General features: G+C 53.4%; 5 protein-coding genes across 5 annotated transcripts; 1 reads left to right on the top strand and 4 right to left on the bottom strand.

The window, feature by feature from the left end:
- Positions 1-309: 309 nt before the first annotated feature.
- BDP55DRAFT_563283 (uncharacterized protein) lies at positions 310-1905 on the bottom strand (the record flags this gene model as incomplete). The annotated part of the gene is made up of 1 exon (XM_060570220.1): positions 310-1905. One exon carries the CDS (start codon positions 1903-1905, stop codon positions 310-312), a length of 1596 nt encoding a protein of 531 aa, XP_060424074.1.
- A 3452-nt stretch (positions 1906-5357) lies between these two features.
- Positions 5358-6281, bottom strand: BDP55DRAFT_563287 (uncharacterized protein; the record flags this gene model as incomplete). Its single annotated transcript, XM_060570221.1, has 1 exon — positions 5358-6281. One exon carries the CDS (start codon positions 6279-6281, stop codon positions 5358-5360), a length of 924 nt encoding a protein of 307 aa, XP_060424073.1.
- A 1438-nt stretch (positions 6282-7719) lies between these two features.
- On the top strand, positions 7720-9090 carry BDP55DRAFT_362190 (uncharacterized protein). The gene is made up of 2 exons (XM_060567048.1): positions 7720-8436; positions 8500-9090. The coding sequence occupies exons 1-2, from the start codon at positions 7996-7998 to the stop codon at positions 8941-8943; spliced, it is 885 nt and encodes a 294-aa protein (XP_060424072.1). The 5' UTR covers positions 7720-7995; the 3' UTR covers positions 8944-9090.
- An 848-nt stretch (positions 9091-9938) lies between these two features.
- BDP55DRAFT_756714 (uncharacterized protein) lies at positions 9939-10993 on the bottom strand. Its single transcript, XM_060580765.1, has one exon. The coding sequence runs from the start codon at positions 10955-10957 to the stop codon at positions 10325-10327; it is 633 nt and encodes a 210-aa protein (XP_060424071.1). The 5' UTR covers positions 10958-10993; the 3' UTR covers positions 9939-10324.
- A 186-nt stretch (positions 10994-11179) lies between these two features.
- Positions 11180-12103, bottom strand: BDP55DRAFT_563253 (RGS domain-containing protein; the record flags this gene model as incomplete). Its single annotated transcript, XM_060570219.1, has 1 exon — positions 11180-12103. The coding sequence occupies one exon, from the start codon at positions 12101-12103 to the stop codon at positions 11180-11182; it is 924 nt and encodes a 307-aa protein (XP_060424070.1).
- Between the last annotated feature and the right edge of the window lie 1968 nt (positions 12104-14071).

Here is a 14071-nt window from a genome sequence, read left to right as displayed (position 1 = left end):
CTACCAAGCAAATTCAAGTGTCATTTGAATAACGACAATGGATTATGTCTGAAATCTAATGCTATATGCCTCCCTGAATCCAGGCCTTCTTTGCAGTGTCGACGCACGACGCGAGTTTCGTCATTGGGTATCCCAGGCTATATTCGTAAAATATTGCAACTAAAAAAAAGATTCCAAACATAAAAAACGAGAAACCTAAAAAATCGGCCAGTAATTTCGTATATCATTAGTCGGAAGTATAACCGGTATGCTTCTTCGTCTCGTTCTGCATCCGTAATCTGGCCGAGCATCAGAGTCATCTATTCCGTATCAATGCTCACCATGCCAAGGAAGGTCGCGATCCCCGACAGCGATGCACGTGAGGTAGCCAATTCCATCGGCGGCCCTTCCACTATTAATGTCCAGCTCTAGGCCACTGCCCATGAGCGGCCGAACAATGTTGCGAGCCATCAGCTTGAGCTCGTCGATGCGCTTCTCAAATCGTCGGAGATTGTCCCGGCTGTACATCTCAGGTGTCAATTTCAAGAACCGCTTGCACTCATCGTGGCCGAGATAAACGGACGAAGAGTCGCCGAGGGTGCGATATGTACGGCCAACCGTAGCCAATGGCGGAACAGCTGTCGGGAGGGCCAGCTGCTGTGGGTTTCCATTCCGACCGTCGCGGGAGCTTTGGATTCGCCGGTCTGGAGGCGGAGGACTGGTGTTGTCTGCCAGCCACTGGCGGAACAGGCTAACGGCTAGCCAGTCGAGATAGTTATTTTGAGGTGTGACACGCTCGCCCCTCGCTGTCATCAAGCTCAGTCGAAAGAGACGGCCTTCGACACGGCTGACCACCTCTTCTAGCTCGTCAACTTTGTCTTCGATTATGTCCAGAACAATATCAGGAAGCGCAGCACGGAGGCTGCGTTCTCCCGCCGGCCATTGCCCGACCACATGAATCAAGGCCTCCTGAAAAATGACCCTGCTGCGGGCAAGGTAGCCAAGGCGTAGATAAGAGATGGGATACTTGGCAATCTGCTTCCATAGTCGCGACTGAAATTGAAGCAGATGGTGGTCAACCCTGGGGCCAACCACGGCCAATGCATCATATAGGTCCGCCAAGGTGATGAGAGATTTGCACTGAACATAGGCATCCGCAATGTTGACGCCGTCGAGAATCGGCGAGTGGTTATAGAAGATGCGGAAAAGGTTGTCGTAGTCGCGGAGGAGGTCCTGGTCGACCTGCGAAAGCGGCTGACTTGCCGCCGACGACGTCGTCGAGCTCTGCACGAGGCTCAAATTGGCAACGGAGCGGAAGAAGTTATGGTTCGAGTGCGCCGACGAGGAGTGGGAATGGCCCGACGTCTTGCTCCGCGAGTATGACGAGGGCTGATCGCCGTTGACCGCGCTGCCAGAACCAAACAGAGACCCAGAGTTGCCCGCGCTTAGACCCTTTGAGCGATCATCGTCCTTTTGTACCAGCATTGGTATATCGCCATCGCCCGTGCCTGGATCCAACTCGTAGCGCCAACGTTTTCTTGGCGGTGTAGATGAAGTCGTCAAAGCCCGGCTGGAATGGTTGTACGAGTCGACTGAAGAGCCGTCGCTAATACGAGGCAAGTCATTGGAAGCACCATCCGAAACTGCTTTGGACCACTCGAGACTCGTGCTGGCCTCGAAGAAGCCGGAGCACTGTGTGAGGGTGTGACGATGCAGCAGATAACGGTTTTGGTGGCCACCAGCCTTGACTATGATCTCGACATCGCCCGAATTGTTGAAGACTGGAAATTCATTCTGGGAGATATAGGATGAACCGCCGACGTGGGACCTGTTGTATCGCTTCGTGCGAGATAGTGAAGGACGCGAAACGACCGAGGAGGGGCCTCGCAGGGTGAGGGAGGACGCGGAATCGGGCTGCGAGACCATGAAGAAGGCGTGTCGACTCTATCGAGACCAAAGCTGCGAGGGTCGGAGGAGGGACTGACGGCCTACGGCGGCTCGGACATGGAGGAACGCGCGCACTGGGGTCCCTTTAGGTGGACAAGCAGTAAGCGAAGATGCGACACAACGAGCGCGCAAGAAGCGCGCACAAGTGGCGGAGAGGCGTCGGCCAAAGGATGACCACTTTTGTGTGACGGTGAAGCTTGTTGACGTGCTTAAAGGTTCTGGGTGGTGATTTTGCGATAGCGGGTGCACAAGAGCAACACCAACGGAGGCGTGCGAGAGTGTGACAGAATCGAGCCGAGGTGTTGAGAACAAGAGAGCCCCAAGCTAAGAGCTACGAGACTGCTTGCAGCAAGAAAATGTGAAGAGGCGGGGAGCGGATGGGCGGCTGGGTTTGTTCGTGTCGCGATGCGCGGGGGAGGAGTGTGCGAGCGTGCGTGCGCCGGTGACAAGATGAGATAGTTGCGATGGCGGGAGCTAGAAAAGCAGTGTGTGGTAATGGAGCAAGGTGGAGGCGATGCCAAGGATATCTACTGCGGCGGAGAGAAGAGATTAGAAGAGAGACGTGAGTCTAGTCGAGCTGTACGGATAGATGTGTTGATTTGTTGCTGGTCGAATGGGGTGGTCTTGGGGTGGCCGGTGAGGTAATCAGCACGAGGACGACCGAGATGGAGAAATCAAGAAGCAAGACGAGCAGGCAAGAAGAGTCTGAGACCCTGGTGAGCGGTGACTCGGAGGGAGGGGTCTTGAAAGCGACGACGCTACCTGGTACGAATAAGGTAGCGAGCACCCCGTGATGCGACAAGACTGAAGACCGTACCGAAGACTTCAAAAGATGGCAGCAGAGCTTAGATTAAGGTGCCTGGCCGAGTGCCGGTCCAGAGCAGGAAGAGAAAACAGCTGCATCCGTAGACGTGTGTCGGACGCGTAGAGCCAAAGAGTGAAGGGTGAACCAGGTTATTGCGACGGCGCCGGCGACGAGAAGTGGGACAAGGACAGGGTGAGCAAGCTCTGCGTTGTGCAATTGCCAATAAGATGGCGAAGACAGGCGTAATGGAACCTGAAAGTGGGAGAGGAACCTGGAAGCGCTCAGAGAATCATTTCACAGAGGCAAAGAGGTTTTGAGACACACATTAATTTTCAATCCACCACCCAGCGAAACGTGCGACAAGAACAAGGAACGACTACAGAATAAGGTACTGTAAGGCAAGTAAAGTCGGGATGATGGGTGACAGTTGACAGTGCAAAGGTTGAGCCAATGTACCAAGGAGCAGGGAAGCGACGATCCGCCTTGATACTTGTAAAGGAACCTAAGAACAAGAAGAAGAAATCTTTCCCAGGCTTTCCCAGGCTTTCCCAGGCTTTCCCAGTCATCCTAGCAGTCGCGCAGTGTGCCTGTCTTCATAGGACGACAATGGATTAAAAGTTGCCTCCCACCTCCCTCCGAGCCTACGCTTGCCGGTACTGGATGCAGACCACTCGCCTCCTCTCACCGTCACCCAACCATAGGTTGCTTGAGGATACCCTCATGAGGCGAGCAGATGCAGGGGGCATCATCGTGCATGTTGGCAAGGCAGACTTCGCAGACTCGCACACTGGCTAGCACTGGGCCTCCCGTGCTTTCCCACATGCACCTCACCTTGGCTACCCCGGTGGCTGCCAGGTCACGACATTCTCTATCTCGCAGGTTCGCAACTGCCTATAAGGTAATGGAGCCAACCGCGAAGACATCGGCCAAGTTCAGGTGCAATAAACCGAGCTACGCCAAAACGTGACTACCTTGGTAGATGTGGGGAAAGAGGTCTGATCCTGAATCAATCGGAGCATCCTCGTCACGTGAGACAGAACGGGAATCATCCTGGATTCCATTCCTGAGCTGTTCTTCCTTCCAGTCCCGGTCCTGCCAGCCAGCCTCCGGATTTTGACGGCTCTTCTGGAGCCCGTGGTTCAGAGCTCGTGATTGGCCACGACCTTGGCAATAGCCGGGTACCCCGAACCACACTCAAGCTTGCATGTCGATCAAAGTATTCCGTCATCTCCTGCTCCTATCCACTCGTGTCAACCCTTTCATTGGCCATGTCCACTTGCTCACAGACCCATAGGTCCACAGCCAGCTCGCCCCATTCTTCTCTTCTTGACGTCCAATGAAAACTCAAGGTCTGTGGCCAATGGAACGACCTCAATGTGCGTTGCACCGTTGCCCGCTCGTCGCAAACCTCCGTGCGGCCCTCACAATGTCACGCAATGGAACTTCGGAGGCAGAAGAGGTTGACGGGCGCGCGAGCGACAAGGAACCCAGCTGCTGGAGGTTCCCCGGGCCATCCAATGGTTCCCACCAACCAAATCGATCCAACCAGTGAGCGACCATCACTCTCACTCCTTGGGTCTCTCTGAGGTGGGTGCATCACTGATCACTCTGCCGACCCCATTTCTGTTCTGGCGCCCTGCAAGCTGCTGGAAGTTGCCGTTCTTCCAACCCACCCGTGACCCTCGTTGGACTCGTGAGTCGTGACCCTTTCCCAGTCACTGCCAGTGTGCCAGTGTGCCCAGGGGTCTCACCTCACCGTTCACGGTCTCACTCACTCTCTCTCTCACCTGGGGGCGGAGGTCGATGCTCCCCTCTCGTTCACACAATGTGTCGAGCTGAGTCTCGTGCTCCAGCCGACAGCCAGCATCGCTTGGTTTGCATTGCCCATTGGCACTCGCACTGGACTCCACTGGCGCTGACTGTCCAACCTGGCACACAAGACCGACGGATTTGGCACTTACACCCACATACCTGTCCGTCGTATCATCGCACACTAAGGTACCTTAGGTTAGCAGGCCCGTCCACTTTGTCTCGTCTTATCCAAGGACATTCGCTTCAAGACTCTTGACTCGGGTTTGCATCGGCCATCGAGCGCTATCAAGGTTTTCTTGTCTTGCCGGCCGTCTTGGACGCCTCGGCAACGCTGCAAATCGCGTTCCGAGAAAAATTATACTCTTGGGCCAAGACCAATGAACAGCATTTACTCTGGGTGAAGACGACGAACTCAACGCATTGGGTTGCGAGCAAATGGCACTTTGTTTAAATTTAGTTAAATGGCCTCTGAAAATTGAGGTTTGCTAGCACCGCATATTGGCCTCTCCTATGCGGTAGTTGAACGGAAAAAAAAAAGGCAGAAAACAAATCAGACTACCTTCGTCTGTTGCGACCGGGTTCCATAGATGATGTACCCAGACTAAGACTTCCTTTTCTCCGCTGGCCGGCCTTCGTTTGCTTGCCATGATGATGTGATGTGCCCTTAATCAGGTACTCAACCCATCCAACCCGACCCACCCAAGTGAACCTCTTGAGAAAGACCATTGCGCCCCCCAGACCTTGCCGTTTTGTGATGTGATTCCCAGAAAAATGAAATAAAACTGAACGCGCCGCTGTGTATCTCATTGCCGCTTTACATGACCATGTTGCTGTCGGCCTCCATCATGTTGGCTGGTTCGACTGCTGCGGGAGACTCAGTCGCAAGCAACGTCTCTTGACCGTCAAAAGTGGGAGGCGAGCACTGGAGGTTCCGCATTGCGCCCTCTGCGTCTCTGCTAACAAGGCGGCCTTGACGGAGGTCCTCTGCGAAGAGGAAGAAACCCTCCGCGGCCTCAACGAGGTATGATTGTAGCCCCTTGCTTTCCAGCCGAATAGTGGCAGAGGAAACAGGGTAGTGGTTCTCAATAAATCGGGCCCAGCCGCGTGCTGCGGCTTGAATGTGTTCGTCTTCACTGATACGTCTCCAGCCAATGCCTAGGTGCAGGGTGAATTGATCGACGATTGGTTGCGCAGAGCTCTCTGATGAAAGAGTTGTGGATGTAGACGCCATAGCTGGCTGGGCGGCGAGGAGGCTTGGCATGGCGGCCTGGGTAAGGCGTTGGGATTTGTTGCTGCGTAGAGATGGGCGTTCTTGCTGTTCGTGAAGACGTGTGATGGCCTCTTGTGTTTTGCGAACATCGTCTTGCGCAGCCTTTTCTTCGACCCAGGTGCCAGATTGACTGCCGGCATCCGCGACGTAGCTACCTTTCTTAATGAGAACCATTCCAGGGCCGTACTCCCACTCTTCCTCGGGTTCTTTGGGTGCGGTATGGGGTTCAGGCTCGTCGGTGACCAGGTTGGGGGCGGCCTCATCGCGCGAACGTTTGCGACCAGCGACTCGGAGGCTTCCGAGAGGCATTGCGGGCGGCGCAGGGCAGCGTTTGAAGGCGGTCGGCTGGCCAAAGGGCGCGGCCTGGGAGGGGAATGATTCCATGCCGAAGCTCGCTTGATGGGCGGGTTGGGGAGGGAGAGCCATGACGGGCGAGGCAGCGGAGAAGGAGTGACCGAAGGGAGACATGGCTGTATTGTTAGACCTGTGTAAGGTAAGTTCAGACTTCAGATTCAAGTAACTCTTTTACGAATCACAATGTGTTAGTAGTTGAGCAAGACGTTGCTGCAAAGTCTAGTGGCTGGATGATTGTGTTGTGTGGGAGTATCTGAGGATGGTAATTTGGCGAGGCGGTCGTGAAGGTTAACAAGATGGCGACGGCTGGATGATGGATGGCGGATGGTAATTGGTAGGTTGAGATGGCTAGGCCCGAGTGATGATGGGTTGGAGCAGGTTGGTTGAAAGAAGGAAGAAGCTGTTCAGGACCAAATGGGAGGCTGAGCAGTTAATGGGAGTGTGGGAAGGCGTCTGACGAGATGGCAGAAAGCAGACATGTAAGAGTTCAGGTTTGGTAGTTGTAGCAGGAAGGAAGCTGAGGTTGAGGTTGTCCCAGAGACAAAGACTAGACGAGATGCGGCAGGAGAGTGGATGAACTTTGGTAAGGAAGAGGGAGGGAAGGCGCCGTCAGTAGGAGGTGGGCGAGAGCAGAAGGAGCTATCCTTTTGTATCCTACAAGGTCAATTGGAGAGACGGAAGGAAAACGCGAGCAACGGGTAAGAGGCAGGAAAGGGCCGACGAAAAGGTTTGGACCTGGAGGGTTGGATGCGTGGTAGACAAGGGAACGCCGCCTTCCATTTGCGAGCCGTCCTACCCCCGGTACCCCGGTCTCACCTCAGGCAGTGTAGCTGCGGAGAGACGCTCAGCTTACGCAGTAGGTCAATCTGTACGTACCCATCGAGCCAAGTGAGGAAAGCATAGCTCCAGGATGGTAAGTGAGTTTGGGCGTATCACAGATCATCTTGAGCACGGGCGCACCATCTTGGCTTGTCTGAGAAGAGACTTCCACAGTGCATACAGGACACAAGTAATTGCTGGTACTCTTGTCTCCACCCGTCAGCTCAAGTCTCCCCATAGAGTTAGCATCAGTCAGTCCCCGTTGTATCAGCAAACGAGGCACGCGAGGCAAACTTGTACCTTGTTCCCAACGCGTCCATGCCGAATCAGGGCTGGCTGGGACGCATGCTTGCCCGTAGTTGCTACAGCTGCAGCCCATCGTCGCATTGCGCGCCTCGCTACGATAGATCCAGGGACTTTATGACTACCCACGCTAGGTACATGATGTGCCCCCGTTTCATGAATATTCGCTCTTCGGTGGCCTCGATAGTCGAAAAATGGGGACGGCCTCCTCGACTACCATTAGGTCCCTGGGTGAGCCCAAAGTGTCTACTGGCGATATTGCCATCCGAGTTCACGTCTAAAGTAGTCATGCAAGCATGGTAATAGTATGTAGTTGTGTGCCAAAGTAGATGGAGTCTGGTGTGCGCACTTCGTAGTCAATCCGCTGAGGCTCATTAAAGCTAACATGATCGTACTTTGATTTCCTGAACGACGTCTTCATCCCGTCACAGCCCTCTGTGCCTTGCCGCAGATTATTCCTGCCTGTGGAATTGTCGCATGATCTCCTTTCCTGCAACGGTAGGTCGCGGTTGGTATGTCACTCGGTAGTGACTTGGCCACTTCCCGTAGTCTCCGGGCTGTGCCTTCCTCCCGACTTGCTGTTGCGAGACTAGTAATTGTCAATGGCGGATGCCATCCATCGCGTTGAACTGAAACATTGATTGTGTCCTTTCAAGCGGCATCCGGGGAGTCTGATGGGTCATGATACGAACCGATCTGATCAATAATGTTGCGTCTAAGTCCTACCGTCATTCGCGTCACCCTCTCAGAGGTCAAGCAATACGAACGCCAGCGCAAGGCCCATGACCGCGGCGGTCGAGGCAAAAACAAAGTTACGAGTCAGCAATCTTCTATGAGTAGCCTACGTCGCGTTTCGCTGCCACTCCGCTTCTTGCCAGGCGACATTCTGCCCGACCAGGAGGGCACCGAGACACAACGCAGTCCAACCGACCTCGAACATGCCAATGATGACGATAATGTTATTATTGAGGATAGTGAAAAGATGGACACATCCTTCAGTAACGACGAAGATGGAGATGATGGGAACGAGACGATGGAAGACACCTACGAGGACCTGATACCGGGCCTAAACACTCCGAGGTTGCCTCTCCCTCTACCTTTCTCCGCGACAGCAAGAGTAACAACATCAACGAACCACCCTGGAACTGTATGTCGTTGCTCAGAAATCTGGGATCATCTAGCGTTTAGACTGACCTTTGCCGCCCAACAGATCGTTCAGCTGTCGAGGGGCTTACGACAAAGCGAACCAAGACGGACTGCACGTTTGCCACCGGAAATACTATTGCCACGACCAACAGCTGTCTTCTCTGGACAAAGAAATCCTTTGGTGATGCAGACTTCGCGACAAGCACCGGCCCACAACGACGATATGATGAACACATGGCAGCCACAGACACCTAGCAATCTGACCGAAGTTGAGCACCACGGACGGCTGCAGCCGCCGTCTCCGCCGAGTATACCAGATCCTCCCACGAGGTCACCTCGACATGGTGAGAGAGCAAACATTCCCGTTGAAGGGACCAGTCTCCAAGACATCAGGCGGATCGGCGGCACTGTAGATTTGGAAGGGACAAGCCTAGACGGAATGAACATACGGCGTCTTACGGACCATCGCCAGGATGGACCAGACGAGATACAGAAATTGGAAGAGTAGAAAAGGGAGGGGCGATGAGAGCACGGGGCTCCTTACGTAGTCGCTCAAGACTGTCTGTCAGATATCAATATTTACACTGGTAGGTTATCGTATCGGTAGGGGGACCTTACTGGAGCAGTCAGTTGGACGAAGAAAGGTCGACCAGCGTTATAGATAAAAGAGTGTAATCCGACGAGCAGTACAACAAGGCGTTTACAGTATAAGTACATTAGCTGAAGCCGCTGCTCAAAAATGATAGACATAAGATATCTCGAGACTCGACAGATCGTCCAAGCCAGTGAGTTGATAGACTTTGTTTGACTTTGGACTTGTAGAACCTCTACCAATCCAAAAGATACCAAGATCACCTCCCAGGCCCAAGAAAACCTAGGCCGGTATTTTCCAGCTGGCCCAAGTGAGCGGCGATTCTTCAGCAAGAAACTACTCGACACGATCCAAATCTGGGGGCAGACTTGATGGACGATGAGGTAAAGGGGATACCCATGGTTGAATGAGCCCAGGTGCCACCTCTCTCTGCAGTCACTGTTCCCTACCAAATAGTTCATAGTCAAGGAGGACGGGCGTCACGGCAACAGCCAGATTGGCGTAGAAAACTGCTCGGATCATTATTGTTATTGTTGTTGTTATTATTATTGTTGTTGGGACAAGGAGGTTAAGTTTCTCACGCAGCGCAAAGAAAGGATTCATTCAAAGTGCTCAGGAATAACATGTCCCATGCCATACTGTGAGAGCAGACATGACCTACCTATGAGAAGTTCACATTTACTGCCCGCACAAAATGTCAGACAGGGGTTTGGTTTAACAGCCTTTGCCTCTAGAACCAGATGGGAATCAAGCTTCATCACAGAGTTGGAACAGCAGAGTTGGTGGTTCATGATGTTATTACACATCTAACAAATACAGTCATCATCCTCGTCTCAGTCGTCCTAAATATGCCAACATGCTTCCAGTAGCGTTTCGTTGACATCTTCTGGGGCCCTGCGCAACCAATGCTTTTTGCTTCCCTATTTCGCCTTAGATGAAAAAAGCAATAAAAAAAATAAAAAAAATCCAAACGGTTAAAAATCGACCGCTGCCCGCCAAAGCTCCTCGCAATGCATCATGAGATTTTCCAGGCCGAGCCACATAAATGCCACAAAAACTCCACTTCGAAATGTCCTGAACCTATGTCTATCATTTCTCTTTTGCTTCCCTAGTAATGCATGTATGATAATGTTGTTCCGCCAGGTGGTTTGTAATGTGATGCCAGAATACAAAGTTGAAGTGAGAATGCTGGGCAAACGCCGAGAAGGGTAGAGATGAAATTGGTATCATGGCTTTGCTCCAAGCAAAAAAACAAACGAAAAAAAAAACACGAAAATGAGGAAAAGGAGGTAAGATGCTAGCTCGAGGTGCTGCTAGCTCGGCGCACTTCGATATTTATGTCCTTAGGTGAACCTCCCATGCTGAAGACTCGGTGCAAGAGGCTACGCTTCGTCATGCTCGTCCGTCGGTACTGGTAATCAGCGTCGCACGAATACGGCAAGACTGGGCTGCTCTGCTGGCTTTGCCGCTCAAGCTCGGCATCCCATCCATAGAGATCCTCGTCAGGTGCGACATGGCAATATGATGCAGGCTCGTCGGGGGGCATTGCAACAGCCTCATCCTCTGGTGGAGGATGGACGTTGATGCCCAGCAGGTTCGAGAAATCCGTAAACCGACAATCGATTGGAGGAGACGCAGGTAAAGGCAGCTCGCTTGCGTCGATTTCCTTGGCGGTCAACTCGTCGGTAACCTCTCTGCCCGTCGTTTCGCCGGAATCTTCTGGTACGACAGGAGGTACGGCTGGAGTGGACGCCGCGGGAGAGATAATTCCCATGTTGTGAACAGGGATGGGTTTCAACTTGGCGTCTTCAGATATCTCCGTCGTGATCCTCAGAGGAGCGGGAGTGTTGGTTCGCGATCGAACACGAATAGGGCGTCGTACCATCCAAGGTCGTTGGTTGTGATATGCGCTGAATTCCTTTGCGGCCATGCCACCTTTGCATCCACCGTTGCTGATGTGTTGTGGACCAGCAAAAGCAACCTTCTTAATTTCACTGCTGGCCTCTGACGCCGCGAGAGGTAGTCGTTTGCCTGGGTGAGGCTCCTCCCACGGGTTAAAAAGGTGACGGACACGTGAGAAGCCGTCCAGAGGGAGGTGAGAAGATGATGTCGCTGGTGTGGTGGATGTAGTTGATGGCATGACCTCTGGTTCCTATAAAGTGTTGCTCTGACTGGCTTCAGCCATGGTAACGTCCCCATCGTTGACTGGAGCAGATGACGTCGGGTTGTTTCGTCGGTTAGAGCGTGATTTGCGATGGAGACCCAGCTTGGCGCCAACCTTCTTCCACCCGTTGTTATGTGCGGTCAATGCTCGCTGAAGTCCGCCTGGAGAAGTGCTGAAAGTCCAGTCTGAAGTGGGCGGGGTAGTAGGAGGAGTCATTGGCTCAGTGCCAGGAGAAACGGCACTTCCACTGTCGTCTGTCAACCCCTCGCGTTCATTGGGTTCGCCCGACGCAGAAGCCGATCGACTTGTGGCACCACTGCGACCTAGAGTCAGCTGGGGTAGGAACTTGGGAGACTTCACGGGCTCGTCTGACCTAGCCCCGGCACCCTCAGCCCGAAGGCGCAGGCGACCAGGTCGCCCTTCGTCCTCCGCCATACGGCAATCGCCATGGCCCGGCTGGACAGACTCGATGAAGGGAACAAGCACAGAGTCGTTCATGAGCTCATAGACAATTCTGACGGCGTCGTCGAGTTCGCTTGGAGGAGGTGGAGCCGAGGAGCAGTCCAGATTCGTAAGGTGATTCCGCACGGGTGAAGGAAGATTCACCTCCCGCGGTGCGTATGGAATGATGTATGCTTGCATAAGCTTCTCCCACAATGAGCACACATGCTCTTTACCATCGCCAATCCATTCCTGGTTGGTGATGATCTGCTCGTATGCCTTGCGGTATCTGTCGGCGTCCATAGTGAATTCCAGGGTTTCCAGGCAATGGTTCTGAGAAAGGTATGCCATAAAGGCTGCCAATGTCCATGGCGGCGTTGAGGTATTAGAGAGAATCTCCGAGAGAGTGGGTGGTGTCAAGATGACGGCGCCGGGCATCAAGGCCCCGCTGGTGGGTCTTGATCTCGACATGATTGTGGTATATTCCCAGTCCAGGACAGCTGAAGCTGGACTGGGTGGTGGCAGTTCCCTCTCGGGCGAGGGTGAAGGACTCAGGTAGATGGGGGAGTGTTTTCTTATCCGGGACCTTTTCATTTCCACGCCAAGTTCTTGTGCAGAATTGATTGGAGTTGCCAACAGTCGCTGATCGGAAAGATTGCAGCAGACTGGTGTCGGAGGGCAGTCTTGTTTGCCTAGAGTTGTATCGATGACCCCATAGAAGGCGTTTCTTGTCGCAGGTAACTACCGGGAGTGTGGCCTTCCTTCGTTTTGAGACGAATCGAGTCGTCTTCCACAGAGTGTCTTCCTTGGTGGTAAGTGTCGACGAAGAGACCAATCCTAGATCTTGTTGCACAAATTGGCAGAGCAGTTTGAAAAATGCTAGTCGTGAGTCGAGAAAGAACTATCGAGGTGGTGTGAAATGCTCGTTGTTGTGGTGTTGAGTCCAAAAGAGCGAGCACAGCTTAGGTTGGGGCGAGCTGTTGTGCAGGAAAGGACGGGGCCCACGGGAGGTATATAGCCCAGAGCGTTGTAGATAAGGACGCTACGTTCAGGCGGGCTTTGGGAAGAGGCTTGCACTAAGACAAGATTGGAGGCGCTAGAAGTGTCTTGGTGACGGGAATGGAATTGACTCGTCGCAATCGGCAATGATTGTGCAAGATGCTGCTTGCAGAATGTCGCAGACGACAGTCAGTTAAGAGTAAGAGTGCAGCGAAGCCCCAAGGTAGACCAGTGGTTGTATGTTCTGAGCGATGTATGCGGAATGCAGTCAAGCCACACGTTCGACGGTTATCCAATACGGTCGAGGATACGATGCGGCACAAACGGGTTCCTTTGGCTCGTGGCTTTGGCTTTGGCGACGTGACGTCTTTGCAGGTTCGAATTCGGGGGTAGATGCTGATCGAAGGATATGAACGATACGGAGCGTAGCGTGGTGATTGAATTCGTCGATGCGGTGGAAGAAGTCTCTCGAAGCTGGAATTTGGTAGGACAAGGGAACTAGCTATGAGAGAGAACGTGGTAGCGAGTTGGTGACCCGCGTCGGAATAGTGGTTGTGTTGTGTTGTGTGGCGGACACGAAGAGTGAAGTCGGCGACGATGTTCGTACGGCGGCAGGCGATTGATGTCGTACAGCGATATGGATCTCTCTTTTGACTATGAGGTGATATCAAGGCGAAGTTGACGGATGTTGTCGAGGAAATAGTTCGCAGTGTATCGTGAGAGAGTGGAAGAAGCAGTAAGTAGGCGAAGGAAAAGGGACTAGTGAGAATGTCTGTCTCGAGAGAATCGGGAGTGTTTGAGAAGGAGAGGGAAGGTGAAGCATTAACGGTAGGATTGATGGGGATGGGTAAGAGGAGAGGACATGAGATAGCTAAAAGCGTCTGGTATCCATCCAGTCAGAACAAGTACATGGGCCAAGTATCTTTTTGACGGCGGCCGTACCGTATCATGCCTATGGTAGGCGAGGAGGCGAGGCAAGGAATGGTAGAGTAAGGTCAGGTTAGGTAGGTACGGGGCCCGCAAGAGGGAATGCTCCGCACTGAATTAGCGCGCCGGGGGCCATGTGCCTCAAGTACCAGAAGTCTTGGGTTGCGGGCAGTATCCGTACGTACTTGGACGACAATTCCCCTACTGGACAACACCCAACGAGGCATGGCAACGAGTAGCGGTACCTTCATTCCCGAGGTCCATGGTTCCCACTGAGCCACGGTGCCACCCCTCAGCGAGAAGAAGGGGGAGCGCATGCGCACCTCAAATCAGATCCATCCTTCCATCACCATGCTGCCCAGGCCCCAGGGTCATTGACCCATCCACCAGACCAGCACCAGGAGGGTCCCGGTCCATTCAATCGCTCTTGCCTGTTGGAGGGAGACCCGGACGAGGCGCTGGACGGGGCAAAGGCCCAAGGATGTGTGCGGGCTTTTGAGCAGGGGAGGCCTG

The sequence above is a fragment of the Colletotrichum godetiae genome (assembly GCF_030913485.1).
Source record: "Colletotrichum godetiae strain CBS 193.32 chromosome Unknown BDP55scaffold_62, whole genome shotgun sequence".
Classification (NCBI taxonomy): Eukaryota; Fungi; Ascomycota; class Sordariomycetes; order Glomerellales; family Glomerellaceae; genus Colletotrichum; species Colletotrichum godetiae.
This window is presented reverse-complemented; position numbering and strand designations above follow the sequence as displayed.

Coding starts and splice junctions, on each gene's coding strand:
- BDP55DRAFT_756714 (XM_060580765.1), bottom strand. CDS start 10,957: ATGGCCGCAAAGGAATTCAGCGCATATCACAACCAACGACCTTGGATG.
- BDP55DRAFT_362190 (XM_060567048.1), top strand. CDS start 7,996: ATGTTGCGTCTAAGTCCTACCGTCATTCGCGTCACCCTCTCAGAGGTC. Junction 8,437..8,499: donor CAACGAACCACCCTGGAACT/GTATGTCGTTGC, acceptor GCCGCCCAACAG/ATCGTTCAGCTGTCGAGGGG.